Source organism: Sciurus vulgaris (assembly GCF_902686455.1).
Source record: "Sciurus vulgaris genome assembly, chromosome: 5".
Lineage (NCBI taxonomy): Eukaryota > Metazoa > Chordata > Mammalia > Rodentia > Sciuridae > Sciurus > Sciurus vulgaris.
This window is the reverse complement of record NC_136465.1, coordinates 149,066,025-149,080,590: the sequence shown is the minus strand read 5'-3', so window position 1 is coordinate 149,080,590 and position 14,566 is coordinate 149,066,025. Positions and strand designations below refer to the sequence as shown.

At 31.6% G+C, this 14,566-nt stretch overlaps 1 protein-coding gene across 1 annotated transcript in view; it reads left to right on the top strand.

Annotated features, from left to right (window-relative positions):
• Positions 1–14,566, top strand: part of CEP290 (centrosomal protein 290) — a 108,549-nt gene that overhangs the window by 37,451 nt on the left and 56,532 nt on the right. Inside the window, exons 23-28 of the mRNA XM_079139213.1 lie at positions 743–845; positions 936–1,166; positions 8,041–8,214; positions 9,731–9,842; positions 12,817–13,022; positions 13,995–14,146. Of these exons, the coding sequence (XP_078995339.1) occupies positions 743–845; positions 936–1,166; positions 8,041–8,214; positions 9,731–9,842; positions 12,817–13,022; positions 13,995–14,146 (978 nt within the window). The remainder of the gene's footprint in view (positions 1–742; positions 846–935; positions 1,167–8,040; positions 8,215–9,730; positions 9,843–12,816; positions 13,023–13,994; positions 14,147–14,566) is intronic.

The following is a 14,566-nucleotide window of genomic DNA, read 5'->3' as shown; positions in this document are numbered from 1 at the left end:
TCTCCCAACTGAAATTTCGTGTGCTTTACATATCTTCTTTTAAGTCTGATGATTTTTAATATTTGCATTCTAAATGTGAGAATGTTGAGATTTGATTTCCAGAATTAGTTTTGAGAATTGGTTAATTTCCTGATCCTTTTCTATTTTCAATAGAATGTTTATAAAATTTGGTTTATAATTGAACATTGTCTCAACTGTAGTAATTTCCTTTTTGGTTCAACTTTAGCTATTGGTGCCCTTTAAAGCTAACTTTGCATCCTTTTGACAAGAACTCGTTGGTCTTTGAACCAAGCTTCAAAGCTTAGTTTGTTTTTTGGCACTTGATGTTTGAGGTTTACCTGCATGCTTCTTATCCAGACTTGAATTAAGTCATAATGTTGTATCCCTTTAGAAGGATAAGTCATTTAATAAAATAGATTTAATTTTATTTAAATTTAGTGAAGTTAACAACTTAATAAAATATCTTTGTTAACTTGCTTTAACTAAAAAAAAATCAATTCCTGACCAAACCCTCTTTGAATAAAACTTTAACTTTTTGTGTATCAGATTCAGAATGTTTTCTTTTAAGTAAACATTGTTTCCATGACCTAAAGTTAGCTCTTTTTGTGGCGAAACTTCATTAGTATTACTAATAAAAAGAAACTTTAATAGTCTTACTAATGTATTATGTGTGGGATTTTTTTGTTATTTTTTTTCTTCTTTTTTTTTTTTTTTTTGGTTCTTCTTGTTTTGTCCTTTTTAGTGAAAAGGAGACCTGGAAAACAGAATCTGAAACAATAAAAGAGGAAAAAAAAAAACTTGAGGATCAAATTCAACAAGATGCTATAAAAGTAAAAGAATATAATGTGAGTAACTTTATACTTTTAACATCAGTATACAATATTGTGTAAGCTAGGATAGCTAAATTCAGCAAGTATTTTTTGTGTTTTGTGCAGAATTTGCTCAGTGCTCTTCAGATGGATTCAGATGAAATGAGAAAAACACTTTCAGAAAATAGTAGAAAAATCACTGTTTTGCAAGTGAATGAAAAGTCACTCATAAGGCGATATACAACTTTAGTAGAAATGGAACGACAACTTAGAAAGGAAAATGGGAAACAGAAGAATGACTTGATGTCAATGGAGGCTGAAGTCTGTGAAAAAATTGGATGTTTGCAAAGATTTAAGGTACTAGTGATTTTTGTTGTTTTGGTTTTAAATTTATGAAAATTTTCAATATGTAGAAGATAGGATAGATTTATGAACCAGGATTAATAATTAATGTTTATTAACATTTTGCCATAATTGTTTCATCTGTTTGTTGTAGAAATATATTTAAATTGTAGATAATTTCTCCTCTACATCTTTTTATGTGCATCTCTTAAATATAAATTTACATTTTGTTGTTTACATAACTACAGTAACTTTATTTTACCTAAAAACATTGACAATAATCCCCTTATTTACTTAAAACCCAGAATGCATTTACATTTTCTTAGTAATGCCAGAATTAAGCATTTATGGAATTTGGATATTATATATCTTTTTTTCTGGTGGAATTTTTTGGCTCCTCTAAATATAGAATCATGTCATCGGCAAATAGTGAATAGTCTGAGTTTTTCTTTTCCTATTCCTATCCCTTTAATTTCTTTAGACTGTCTAATTGCTCTGGCTAGAGTTTCAAGGATGATGTTGAAAAGAAGTGGTGAAAGAGGGCATCACTGCCTTGTTTCAGTTTTTAGGGGGAATGCTTTCAGTTTTTCTACATTTAGAATGATGTTGGCCGTGGGCTTAGCATAAATGGCCTTTACAATGTTATGTTCCTACTATCCCTAATTTTTCTAGTGTTTTGAGCATGAAGGGGTGCTGTATTTTATCAAATGCTTTTTTCGCATCTATTGAAATAATCATATGATTCTTAACTTTAAGTCTTTTGATGTGGTGAATTACATTTATTGATTTCCAAATGTTGAACCAAACTTTCATCCCTGGGATGAAACCCACTTGATCATAGTGATCTTTTTAGTATGTTTTTGTATGCAATTTGCTAAAATTTTGTTAGGAATTTTTGCATCTATGTTCATTAGGGATATTGGTCTGAAGTTTTCTTTCCTTGATATATCTTCGTCTGGTTTTGGTATTACTGTGATATTAGCTTCATAGAATGAGTTTGGAAGAGTTCTGTCCTTTTCTATTTCATGGAATACTTTGAGGAGTATTGTTATTAGTTCTTCTTTGAAGGTCTTATAGAACTCGACTGAGAATCCATCTGGTCCCAGACTTTTCTTGGTTGGTAGGCTTTTGATGACTTCTATTTCATTATTTGAAATTGGTGTGTTTAAATTGTTTATGTCCTCCTCTTCAGTTTGGGTGGATCATGTCTCTAGAAATTTGTTGTTGTTTTTGAGATTTTCTATTTTGTTGAAGTATAGATCTGCAAAATAGCTTCTAATTCTGTTATTTCAATAGTGTCTGTCATGATATTTCCTTTTTCATCACAAATTTTAGTAATTTAAGTTGTCTCCTCTTCATTAGTGTGACTAAGGGTTTATAAATTTTGCTTATTTTTTCAAGAACTAACTTTTTGTTTTGTAAATTTTTTGAATTGTTTCTTTTGATTCAGTTTCATTGATTGCAGCTCTGATTTTAATTATTTCCTGTCTTCTACTTTTGGCATTGATCTGTTCTTTTTTTAGGGCTTTGAGCTATAATGTTAGGTCATTTATTTGTTAACTTTTTCTTCTTTTATCAAATGCTCTCTATGCAATGAATTTTCCTCTTAATAATACTTTCATAATGTCCCAAAGATTTAGATATGTTGTATCTTTGTTCTTATTTACCTCTTAAAATTTTTTTTTATCTCCCTCTTGATGTCTTCTGCTATCCATGCATCATCAATAGCATATTAAGTCTGTAGGTGTTGGAGTAGTTTCTTTTTTATTTTATCATTGATTTCTAATTCCATTCCATTACGATCTGATAGAATACAAGTAGTATCTCTATTCTTATATTTGCTAAGAGTAGCTTTGTGGCATAACATATGGTCTATTCTAGAGAAGGATCCATGCGCTGCTGAGAAGAAAGTGTATTTGCTCATTGATGGATCGAATATTCTATATATGTCTACTAAGTTTAAATTATTGATTATGTTATTGAGTTCTGTGGTTTCTTTGTTCAGTTTTTGTTTGAAGATCTGTCCAATGTTGACAGAGTTGTGTTAAAGTCACCTACTATTATTGTGTTGTGGTCTATTTGGCTCCTGGAATTGAGAAGGATTTGTTTAATGTACATGGATGCATCATTGTTTGGGGCATAGATGTTTATGATTGTTATGTCTTGCTGATTTATGCTTCCCTTAAGCAGTATGAAATGTCCTTCTTTATCCCTTCTGACTAACTTTGGCTTGAAGTCCACTTTATGTGATATGAGGATGGAGACCCCTGCTTTTTACTGAGACCATGTGCATCATATGTTTTTTTCCCATACTTTCACCTTTAGTCTGTGGATATCTTTTTCTATGAGATGAGTCTCTTGAAGGCAGCATATTGTTGAGTCTTTTTTTTTAATTCAGTAAGCCACTCTGTGTCTTTTGATTGATGAATTTAGGCCATTAAGATTCAGGGTTATTATTGAGATATGACTTGTATACCTGGTCATTTTGGCTTATTTTTGGTTTTTAACTTGACTTGGTTTCTTCTTTATTTGGCTATTCCTTTAGGATAGTTCCTCCCTTTGCTGACTTTCATTGTGGTTTTTCATTTCCTCCTCATGGAATATTTTGTTGAGAATATTCTGTAGTGCAGGCTCTCTCTTTGTAAATTCTTTTAGATTTTGTTAATCATGGAAGGATTTTATTTTGTCGTCAAATCTGAAGGTAAGTTTTGCTGGGTATAAGATTCTTGGTAGGCATCCATTTTCTTTCAGAGTTTGATATTTGTTGTTCCAGGCCCTTCTGGCTTTTAGGGTTTGGACTGAGAAATCTACTGATATCTGTATTGATTTCCCCCTATATGTAATCTAATGCTTTTCTCTCACAGCCTTTAAAATTCTGTCTTTATTTTGTATGTTAAGTATTTTCATTATAATGTGCCTTTGTATGGATCTGTTGTAATTTTGTACATTTGGTACATTTGGTGTCCTGTAAACCTCTTGTATTTGATTTTCCATTTCGTTCTTCAGATTTGGAAAATTTTCTGATATTGTTTCATTGAATAGATTATTCATTCCTTTGATTTGTATCTCTGTTCCTTTCTCAATCCCAGTAATTCTTATATTTGATCTTTTCATGATATCCTTAATTCTTGGAGGGTCCCTTCATGATTTCTTACCATCTTCTCAGTTTGTTCAACTTTATTTTCAAGATTAAATATTTTGTTGTCCAAGTGATCTAGACTGTTGGTTATGCTTTCTGTTGAGTTTTTAATTTGGTTTATTGTTCCTTGATTTCAAGGATTTCTGTTTTTTTTTTTTTTTTTTTTTTTCAGTATCTCTGTCTCTTTATTGAAATGTTCTTTTGTTTTCTGCATTTGCTTTTTTAACTATTTATTGGTGTGATCATTCATTGCCTGCATTTGCTGTCTTATCTCATCATTTGCTTCTTGGTTCATTTTAATTATGTACATTTTGAACTCCCATTCTTATATTCTTTCTTCCGTGCTGTCATTGGATCTATTGATATAGCATCTAGGTTTGTTTGGGACACTGTCTTTCCTTGTTTTCTCATGTTGTTCATGTATCTTCCTCTCTAGCAATGCAAATCTGAGGTAATTGCAGTTTCCCCCCTATAGACTTACAATGTCCCTGTAAGTTTCCTAACACCTCACCTTCTAGTCTTCAGTAGCCTGATGCCTGAGAGGAACTTGATAATACAGTCTCCCAAGAATGGTGCTGCCCCACTAAGGATGGTGGTGGCCAGGTCAGGAATAATCCATGCTAGCAGGCAGAGGCCATCCCATGTATTGATAGAAGGTTAGCTGCAGTGGGAGCGCTGGAGATGGCAGGCGGTGGGCTGGGTCTTAACATGGGAGACCCATATATGCTGTGGGCTGGTTGACTGAACCAGGTCTAGGCGTGGGCTATATATCTTTTTTATAAAATTTTTTTTTCTCTGAAAAATGTTAGTTTTATCTTTTTTTTTTCTCTTTTCTTGGTATCGAGAATTGAAATCAGGGGCACTTAGCCACGGAACCACATCACCAGCCCTTTATTTTTATTTTTTATTTTTATTTAGAGACAGGTTCTCGTTAGGTTGCTTAGAACCTTGCTAAGTTGCTGAGGCTGGCTTTGAACTTGTGATCCTCCTGCCTCAGCCTCCCTAGCCACTGGGGTATAGGCAGGTGCCACTAGGCCCAGCAATTGTTTAATTTTTGCATATGCGTGGTTTTTTTTATTTGTTCCTCTATGTGGTTTATTTTCAAAAGTTAGCTCTGAGGCCTAGGTAAGTTTCAAGTGAAGCGTTTTTGATAAGAGTGCTTCATAGGTATTGATTTATATTTTATATGGTATCACTTGAAAAGACTAAATGTATGATTGTCTCATTTTGTGATTGATTACTGTGTCAAAGGGAGGACAACCATGTACCTCTATTACTAAGTAATTAGTTACTGGTGATATTTTGGCACAATGAAAATACAAATTCTTCCTTAGTAGCCCTAATGATTTTAGCATCCACTGATGATTATTGCCTGACTCAATTATTTCATAAGGAGTTGCAAGAATCATAATTTTCTAGTTATATTATGGTTTTACATTTATTAGCAGTTATTCTTCTTTTGAAAAATAAAGAACTTTCCCTCATTAGCCCAGGCCATTCAGTTATCTTGAAGTATAATTCCTTCTGCAAAGTCAGGGAAAATGCTTCAGCCTTTCCTTTTAATGATTTTCCTTTTAGTGATTCAATTTTCAGAATACAGAGTTTGTGTTTCATGCTTCTTCCTGCTTTTTCCCTACTCGGCTCTCTCTTCTTTAGGTGTCATGACAAATGCACAGACTTTTAAAATATTCAGTGTATTTTACTCAGTTGAATTTATTCTTTTTTTTTTTTCACTGTTGGCCAGTGGGAGACTTTTAAAGCTGGCTCCTTTTTCCTTCTGACAAGAAATCATTGGTCTTTGAACCAAACTTCAAAACTTGATTAGCACAAGTTTTCTAGTTTTACTTTCTGTACTTCCTGTCTGGCCTTGGAATAGTCCATTTTTCTATAGAGACCTTGTTCTTTTTAGAGAAGAGAGTGTTTAGATACCAAAATCTGATCAGTTGATGCCATTGCTCTCAGAATGTCACTGCTACTAGTCCTTTTCAGTGGACAAGTTAGGAAATATTTAAACTGTAAGTTCATAATGTATTGCCAATTCAAATTTATATTTAGCCTTATGGGGTAAGTAAACAATATGGTTTTTTTCAAAATATCTTTAGTTTTGTATTTGTATTTACTTTTCTAAAATAGAAAATCTTGACTGTTAACATCAAAATAATTATATTTTATCTTAATATATACATATATTAATTTGAAAATGACAACACCATTGCTACTAACATAGGTTAAATGTCCTTACAATTCTTATTTTCTTTAAATTTCACTAATGGTGTATAGGCAAAATAATATACTTTATAGTTACTTGAAATAATTCCTCTTCTTATACATGATTATATGATTATATATGATTATATACATTATATATATGATTATATACATTTTATATATAGGCATATTTATATTTATAGGCATATTTAATTGTAGGGATTTTTAAAAATTGATTTGCATATATACAACATTTATATTATCAAAAAAAGTAGTCAAAATCTTACTTCTATCGGTATTCTTTTCATTCCATTCTGCCCTAGCCCCTGTGGACAGCAAATTATTCTAATGTTTCTTTTTTGCAATCATAAACAACCTTGATTTTGTATCTTAATTTTAAAAATTAAGCATGTAAATTTTTAGTGTACATGACTTAAATTTAGAATCATAGGAACAAAAAAATTCAACATAAAATTTAAATGTTACCGTCTATTTTAAATATAGTAATGTGTGAAAGTATCATTACTATTGAAGCTATTTTTAGTATGATCTTAAAGCTGAATGTTGATGCTATAAGAAATCTGTTAAAATCTGTTAAAAACTGAAAACTGTGCTTAGACATGGAAAATTTGAGACATAAGAAATGTTATTATTTTTATTTTTAGGTGTATTTGTTTTTGAGTTTTATATCTGTGTTTGATATAGGAAAAGGAATTGGAATTTTCTCTTCAACATAATCATTCTGCCTGAAGTTTTTTTTTCTCTTTGTCTTTCCTCCCTCCCTCCTTCCCTTCCTTCCTTCTTTCCATTCTTTCCTTTTTGTGCAACAGTTGGAAAGCTAAGAAAAAGGGATATTTTTGAAAAATGGGAAACAGTTGCATCTACCGCGTCTACCCCCCAGGCCCCAAATGAAACCAAATTCCTAGGGCACGGTAGAATTGTGTGGTTATTTAGTTGAAGAAGAGAAGTCATCACAATGAGATTTGAAACACTATTGAGTTTTCCATCATTCTATATTTCAGAATAAATTTTAACCACAAGTTTATTATCTTCTTCACTTTGTGAATTTGGTCATTCAGTGTACCATTTCTTAATAAACTTCCATCTCTTTTAGTTTACTTTTATATATAATTTTTGCTTATCACAGAAAAACTAACTGGAATGAACTGAAAGTTTGGGCCTTTCTTTTTGTTGTTAATAAAGACTCTTCAGTGTCTTGGATTAATGATTTTTCATAGTTTGATAATTGGTTAACTATCAAACATTGTGTTAGTCAGCTTTCCATTATGCTAACAAATACTTGAGGTAAATCAATTTAAAAAGAAGAATGCTTTACTTTGGCTCACAATTTTGGAAGTTTCAGTTCATGACTGGCTCTGTAGCATTGTGCTTGTAGCAGCATAGTACATCACAGCAGGAATGCATGGTGACTCACCAGAAAAAAAATATACCAACTATATTCAGTATATGTGTGTGTGTGTGTGTGTGTGTGTGTGTGTGTGTGTGTGTGTGTATTTATTTATTTATTTATTTTTTACATAGGAAATGGCCACTTTTAAGATTGCAGCTCTCCAAAAAATTATAGATAATAGTGTCTCGTTGTCAGAACTAGACCTGGCCAATAAACAATACAATGAACTGACTGCAAAGTACAGGGATATGTTGCAAAAAGATAATATGCTTGTTCAAAGAACAAATAATTTGGAACACTTAGAGGTGAGTTTGTGTGATCCTCCAACCTTGTTAAATTAGCCATTTTTCTTGAATGAGGTCATTATGTTTTGGGTAATTCTGTAGATTTTAATTTATTAGAGTTTGTATCTATTCATGTAAATTTAACATATATGTGTTCATAAATACATATCAGTACACATACACATATGTAATACATTATGTATGGTTACAGAATGACTTCTAGATAACTTCATGCAGGTCATCCTTTTTAATTCATTTGTGTAATTTAGCAGAATCAAACTTATTTCAACCTCTTAAAGAAAAAAAGGAATATGGAACAGATAGCATATTGTAATTGAAGGAGGAAGTGTCATTCAGAATCCATCTCTTTCCTTACCTCTGTTCCCAGAGCATACTTCCCCTGGATTCTGTTTCTTGGAATGGATTTAGTTCACATTGATGTCTTTTCCTGGACCATGGATGAGCTTTGCAAGTTTCTATCTTTTTAATTATAGAGATAGAAAAGATTAGAGTAGATATTATAAGTTTAATTTAAATCTCCACGAATATGCTCATACCCTTTATAGTTATTTTATAGCCACTTGATCTTCATTTATGCTTTTTTACAGCAGACAAACTCCACAATTTGTTCATCTTACTGGAAATAGAGATTTTTATATTTTTTTGTTTTATTCTCATTTAAGTTCTCTCACAATAGTGGATTAAGTATAACTGTTGGCTCACAAATTTTTACTTTTTAGGGGGACACATTCAATAAATGAAAACATTCTGAATACCTTTTAATGACTCCTACGAAGTTATCTGTTATTATGTATTAATACTATTTAGAAATAATCAAGATCCATTTACTTTTTACTTCTTTTGACAAAAATAGATAAGTATGTTATGTTTATGGAAAATTCTGAATATTTATGTATGTTCATAATTTATTTTCTTTTTCCCATTCTTCATGTCCTTTGTTCTAGGAAGAAATCCCCTGTAGGTAACATTATTGAGTAATTTTTTAACTTTCGTTCATCTATTTTCCCAAAGTATATTTTTCATCTTTCCTCAAAATTAAAAAAATTTTGATATACCTTGTAATTTAGTCTTTGCTTTTTTCACATGTGCATTTGTATGTTACTTCAACAAAATTTATTATATGCCTGGGTCCAAGTTGTTATTGCAGTGTAACAAAATTATCATAAACCCTTTGTGTATAAATAACAATTTTGTTCTACTTGTAGGTTTTGTGGTCTAGAATTCAGAGAGGATACAGCAGAACCTTTGAGTATTCCAGATTAACCAAAATGAATGTACAGTTTTAGTGGTAGAAGCTAATACTTAGAAGTTTGCACCACATATTGGATTCATAAAATTATGATATTTTAAAGTAATATTTTACATTATATATGTATATATGTGTATTGCATATGGGGGAAATTCTAAACTAAATTGTGAGTTTTAGAAGCTATTGTATAAAGTTAAGAACGTATGAGTTTTGTGATATTAGTCTGAATTATAATATAGTTTTATCAATGATGTGTCTTTTATTCAGTGTGAAAATGCATCCTTAAAAGAACAAATGGAGTCTATAAATAAAGAACTGGAGATTACCAAGGAAAAACTTCACACTGTTGAACAAGCCTGGGAACAAGAAACTAAAATAGGTAAGTCTTATGACTGGTAATTGAAAATGATCAGCAATAAATAGTGAATGCTTCTCATTTAAAATTCTATTCTGTTCCAAATGAGGAGGAAATATACTGATTAAAAATATGGACTCTGCCCAAAAGTTTAACTTAGTAGGTAGTTGATGAATAATATCTTGGACAGATCCCCACCAAAATGTGATTTTAAGTTTATCAACTAGATACACTGAAATTTATGACTATACATTAGCTACTTTGAATCCTTTAACAATCAGAAGTCATGATAATTTTGAAATAACTGTATTTTAAGAGTAGTATTGAGTTCTCTCTGTGAATGTGGTTGTATTAATTATATATCATTGACTATTATTAAAAGTTCACCATGGGGCTGGGGAGATAGCTCAGTTGGTAGAGTGCTTGCCTTGCAAGCACAAGGCCCTGGGTTCAATCCCTAGCACCCACAAAAAAAAAAACTTTACCATGAAACATCAAAGAAAATCTGAAAAGAATTCATACTGTCCATAGTTGTACTACTGTATTATCATATTTTTGCTTATATGCTTATGTATTTTTATACTTCAAATTACAATAAATATTTGTTATATATATTTAGTAGATATCAAAAATATTACCATGTTTTATTCATCATACTCATAAATGCTCATGCAATATCCTAATTGTTTGAATGATTATAATTAAATCACTACTTTTTCTTACTTTTGGTATTGTTTATAGTGCTACAATGAACATCTTTGTGTGTTTCTAACAGTAATCTATTGCAAAAAATATTGAAATCTTGGTGGCTCCTACTAGGATTTTCCATATTAATTTTTTAAATGGTTATCCAAATTTATAGCATTCTTATAATTTTCTATCACAGCATTGGATTTTATAATTGTCAAATAAATTTGCTGATTTGGATAAGGTGTTCTTAATTTGTTTCCTAACCCTTATAGATCTAATGCTCTTCAGGGTTTCTGTTACTGAGGCATTTGGATTAGAGAGCACAAACATTGAGAAATCTAAAATAAATTACTTTTATGAATGTAATTTTTAATTCACAAAGAAAGTAAGTATGACTTGACTTTAATGTACCTCCTACATGAAAGAAGATACCATTAAAACTAAAATCTGAGTTTTACTTAAGATTCACTGTTTTCCCTCTTTTATTCTCTTAATAACTGCCAAATTCCTTAGAAACTCCTTAATTTTCAAGTACCTTTCTCTCTTCTATATTGTTTTATTTTTGCTTTTTTGTTGCTCTGGGAATCAAACACAGGACTTTGCACATGCTTGGCAAGTGCTGCTCTATCACTGAGCTATAAACACTGGCCCTAAAAGTATCACCAAGGTTTTAAGAGCTTTTTCTTACTTCCTGTTGCCTTTAAGCTTTGTTTAAGTATCACTTCATTAATCTTTTTTTTTTCACTGAGGAATATTTGCTATTGGTCTTTTGTGTTCTTCTCTTCTTACCATAATTTGTTTCAGCTCCTCCTCCAAGCTGCTTTTTCATTTTGGAGTTTACCACAATATAGGACATCTTAGGTTCTTTGTCTTCTTTTGTACTGGGGGGATTGAACCCACGGGTGCTTTGGTGCTTACAGTGTCTTGCTAAGTTGCTTATGGACTCCCTAAGTTAATGAGACTGAGCTTTGAATTTGCAATCCCCCTTCCTAAGCCTCCTGAGTTGGTGTGGTGTGCACCACCATGCCCCGCTTCTTATGTTCTTTATATACTTACATTTAGTGTGTTTTTTCCCTTCATTATGGTGCTTAGGTTACTTGAAGGAATTTCAGTTCTGTGGTGAACTGATTTACTAATTCCTAGCTGCTTCTAATGTTTTGTTACTGTTACTTGATCACTGCTTTGTAGCAGCTATTCTGAAATCTTATTTTAAAGGTAGTTACAGGACCTAATGAAATAATTTTCAACACTAAGACACACCAATTTTATTTTGTTGTTCAACCATGCATATTACTTTGAGAAAATAGTTATAAAATTTGAAATTTGATGTTGTAAACATAGGAGGAGGCATTATTGTTATTATAAAAGCTTATTTAAAAAGTGAATTATGCAGCCTAGTGCTGTGGCCTACACCTATAATCCCAGCCACTAGAGAGACTGTGGCAGGAGAATCGCAATTCAAAGCCAGCCTCAGCAATTTAACAGGGTGCTAAGCAATTTAGTGACATGCTGTCTTAAATAAAAAATAAAAAGGGCCAGGGATGTGGCTCAGTGTTTAAGTGCCCCTGGGTTTGACCCCCGGTATTAAAAAAAAAAAAAGTGAGCCATGCTTAATTCCAATTAAATCTCTAAAAAACAAAATATTCTACCATTTTTTTTCTGGAATATGTCTATTATGTAAAGCAAAAGTATAAGGTTTCTTCCTTGACCAAAAGAATGACTAATTAACTAATAACACTCCTATGTTACCTTTTCTCACATAATTGGGGTTTTTAATTTCATTTAATCAGAGACTTTGGTGTTCAGACAGGCCGTGTATCTACATGTAGCAACTAATAAAATAATATAAAGTATTTGGTAAAATCTTGTAGCCATAGAACTTCAGAGTTTACTTTTCAACTTGTCTCCGATATGCCTTTAAAGATCAAGTCATCATACTTGCGTTCCCAAAGAAGCTTTGCTTTACTGCATTGCTTCTCATACAATTTATCTCCTTTCTGTAAAGTATGCTAATTTACCATATTTCGATTTTTCTATATGTAACACTATGCTACAACTTTACATTGTTACTTCAGCACTCTTTTTTTATTATTGTTTGATGAAGAATATAAGTTTCAGAGAGATGACTGGGGTAGGCATCAGACATGGAAGAAATAATAGAGCTAAAAATAAGATCCAGGTCTATCATAATTCAAAAAGCTCATGAGCTTTCCATGGAAATATACTTCCTAATGTACTGCATCTAAAATATCTGAGATATGACTTGAATATAAAAACATGAGATTGACTTAAGTATTATTGCATATAGGAAACGAATCTAACATGGATAAGGCAAAGAAATCAATAACCAACAGTGACATTGTTTCTATTTCAAAAAAAATCACTATGTTGGAAATGAAGGAATTAAATGAAAGGCAACGGGCTGAACACTGTCAAAAAATGTATGAACACATAAGGACTTCATTAAAGCAAATGGAAGAACGTAATTTTGAATTGGAAACCAAATTTGCTGAGGTTTGATATTCAAATTTTTACCATACGATGAGAGTAAAGAATTAGTAGAGATTGTATTATTGTAAAGAGTGCTGTATCTCTGAAGTAGCCTATGAATATAGCACTTGTGTTTCATTTAATGAATAAATAAAAGATTTATTTTAAAATCGGAATTATTTAAAACGAACATGTATTTCTGTGAAAAAGTTCTTTTTTCTCACCAATGTTATGTTGTAGTTTTAATGTACAAAGAGGTGTTATTTACCTAGTAATTAAGTTGCCTTCTACTACCATCCTGTCATTTAATAAACATGTTAGACCCTGTTTGGGAGCTGAGACTATAGCAAGAAAAAAAATAGATTGCAGTTTTTACTTTCAGTGACTTTAAATCTAATAGGAGGTTTTAGATTTTTTTTTAATGTAGTCAGAATTACTAAACAGCCTGGCAGTAAATAGTTTACAAATATTCAAAAATTTACATTTAAACAACTATCTTATAATGTTTGCTTTCACTGATAATTAATATATTTTCCAAAACATATATATAATCTTTGTTCTGAATCACTGTCAATACAAGTATTTTTATTAATGAATTTAGATTTATGTGTAGAGATGTAATTGAGATAAAATACTAGTATGCTGAATTCTCAACATCACAAGTTCAGATATTATAAAATGGTTAGTTGCCTAATATAAATGTCTTTTTGTGGATTTGAATATAACCAGTGTTCCATTGTTCCAAAATCTTTCCCCACTGCAGTCTATTCTTAATGCTTCACACCTGTGTCTGAATTAAGGCAAAGTAAAAAGGACTATACTACTCTAAAAACTAAATATAAGGAAAACCTCAATCAAAACTGATGTATTTGGGCTAGGGCTGTAGCTCAGTAAAGTATGTGCTTAGAATGCACAAGGCTCTGGGTTCAATTTCCATCCAAACACCAAATAAACAAACAATTTATTTATTTGAAATTTTCTTGTTCTTTTTCCTAGCTTACCAAAATCAACTTGGATGCACAGAGGGTGGAACAGATGCTAAGAGATGAATTAGCTGATAGTGTGAGCAAGGCAGTGAGTGATGCTGATAGGCAACGGATTCTGGAATTAGAGAAGAATGAAATAGAGCTAAAAGTTGAAGTGTCAAAGTAAGTGCTTGCTAACAAGTTATTCATTTGATTAGATATGTCTTTTCTAATTTGTCTTTCAGAAAATTAATTACAAGCACATGGAGAAAATATTCTTAGTGGCAATTGATACTGGTTTCTTTTTATAAGAACAGGAATAGTAACTGGGTTTATAACTCAGTGGTAGAGTGCTTCCTTAGCATGCACAGGGCCCTGTGTTCAATCCCTAGAACTGCAACAGAAAAGGAAGACTAATGTTAACAAGGTCTATTTGGCAGGGAAGTACTGGGGATTGAACCTGTGGGTGTTTTACCATTGATCTACATCCTCTTTTCTTTTTTTTCCTTTCCTTTCTTCCTTCCTTTCTTCCTTCTTCCTTCTTTCCTTCCTTCCATCATCATCATCATAATTCTTTATCTTCTTCTTCTTTTCTTTCTTTTC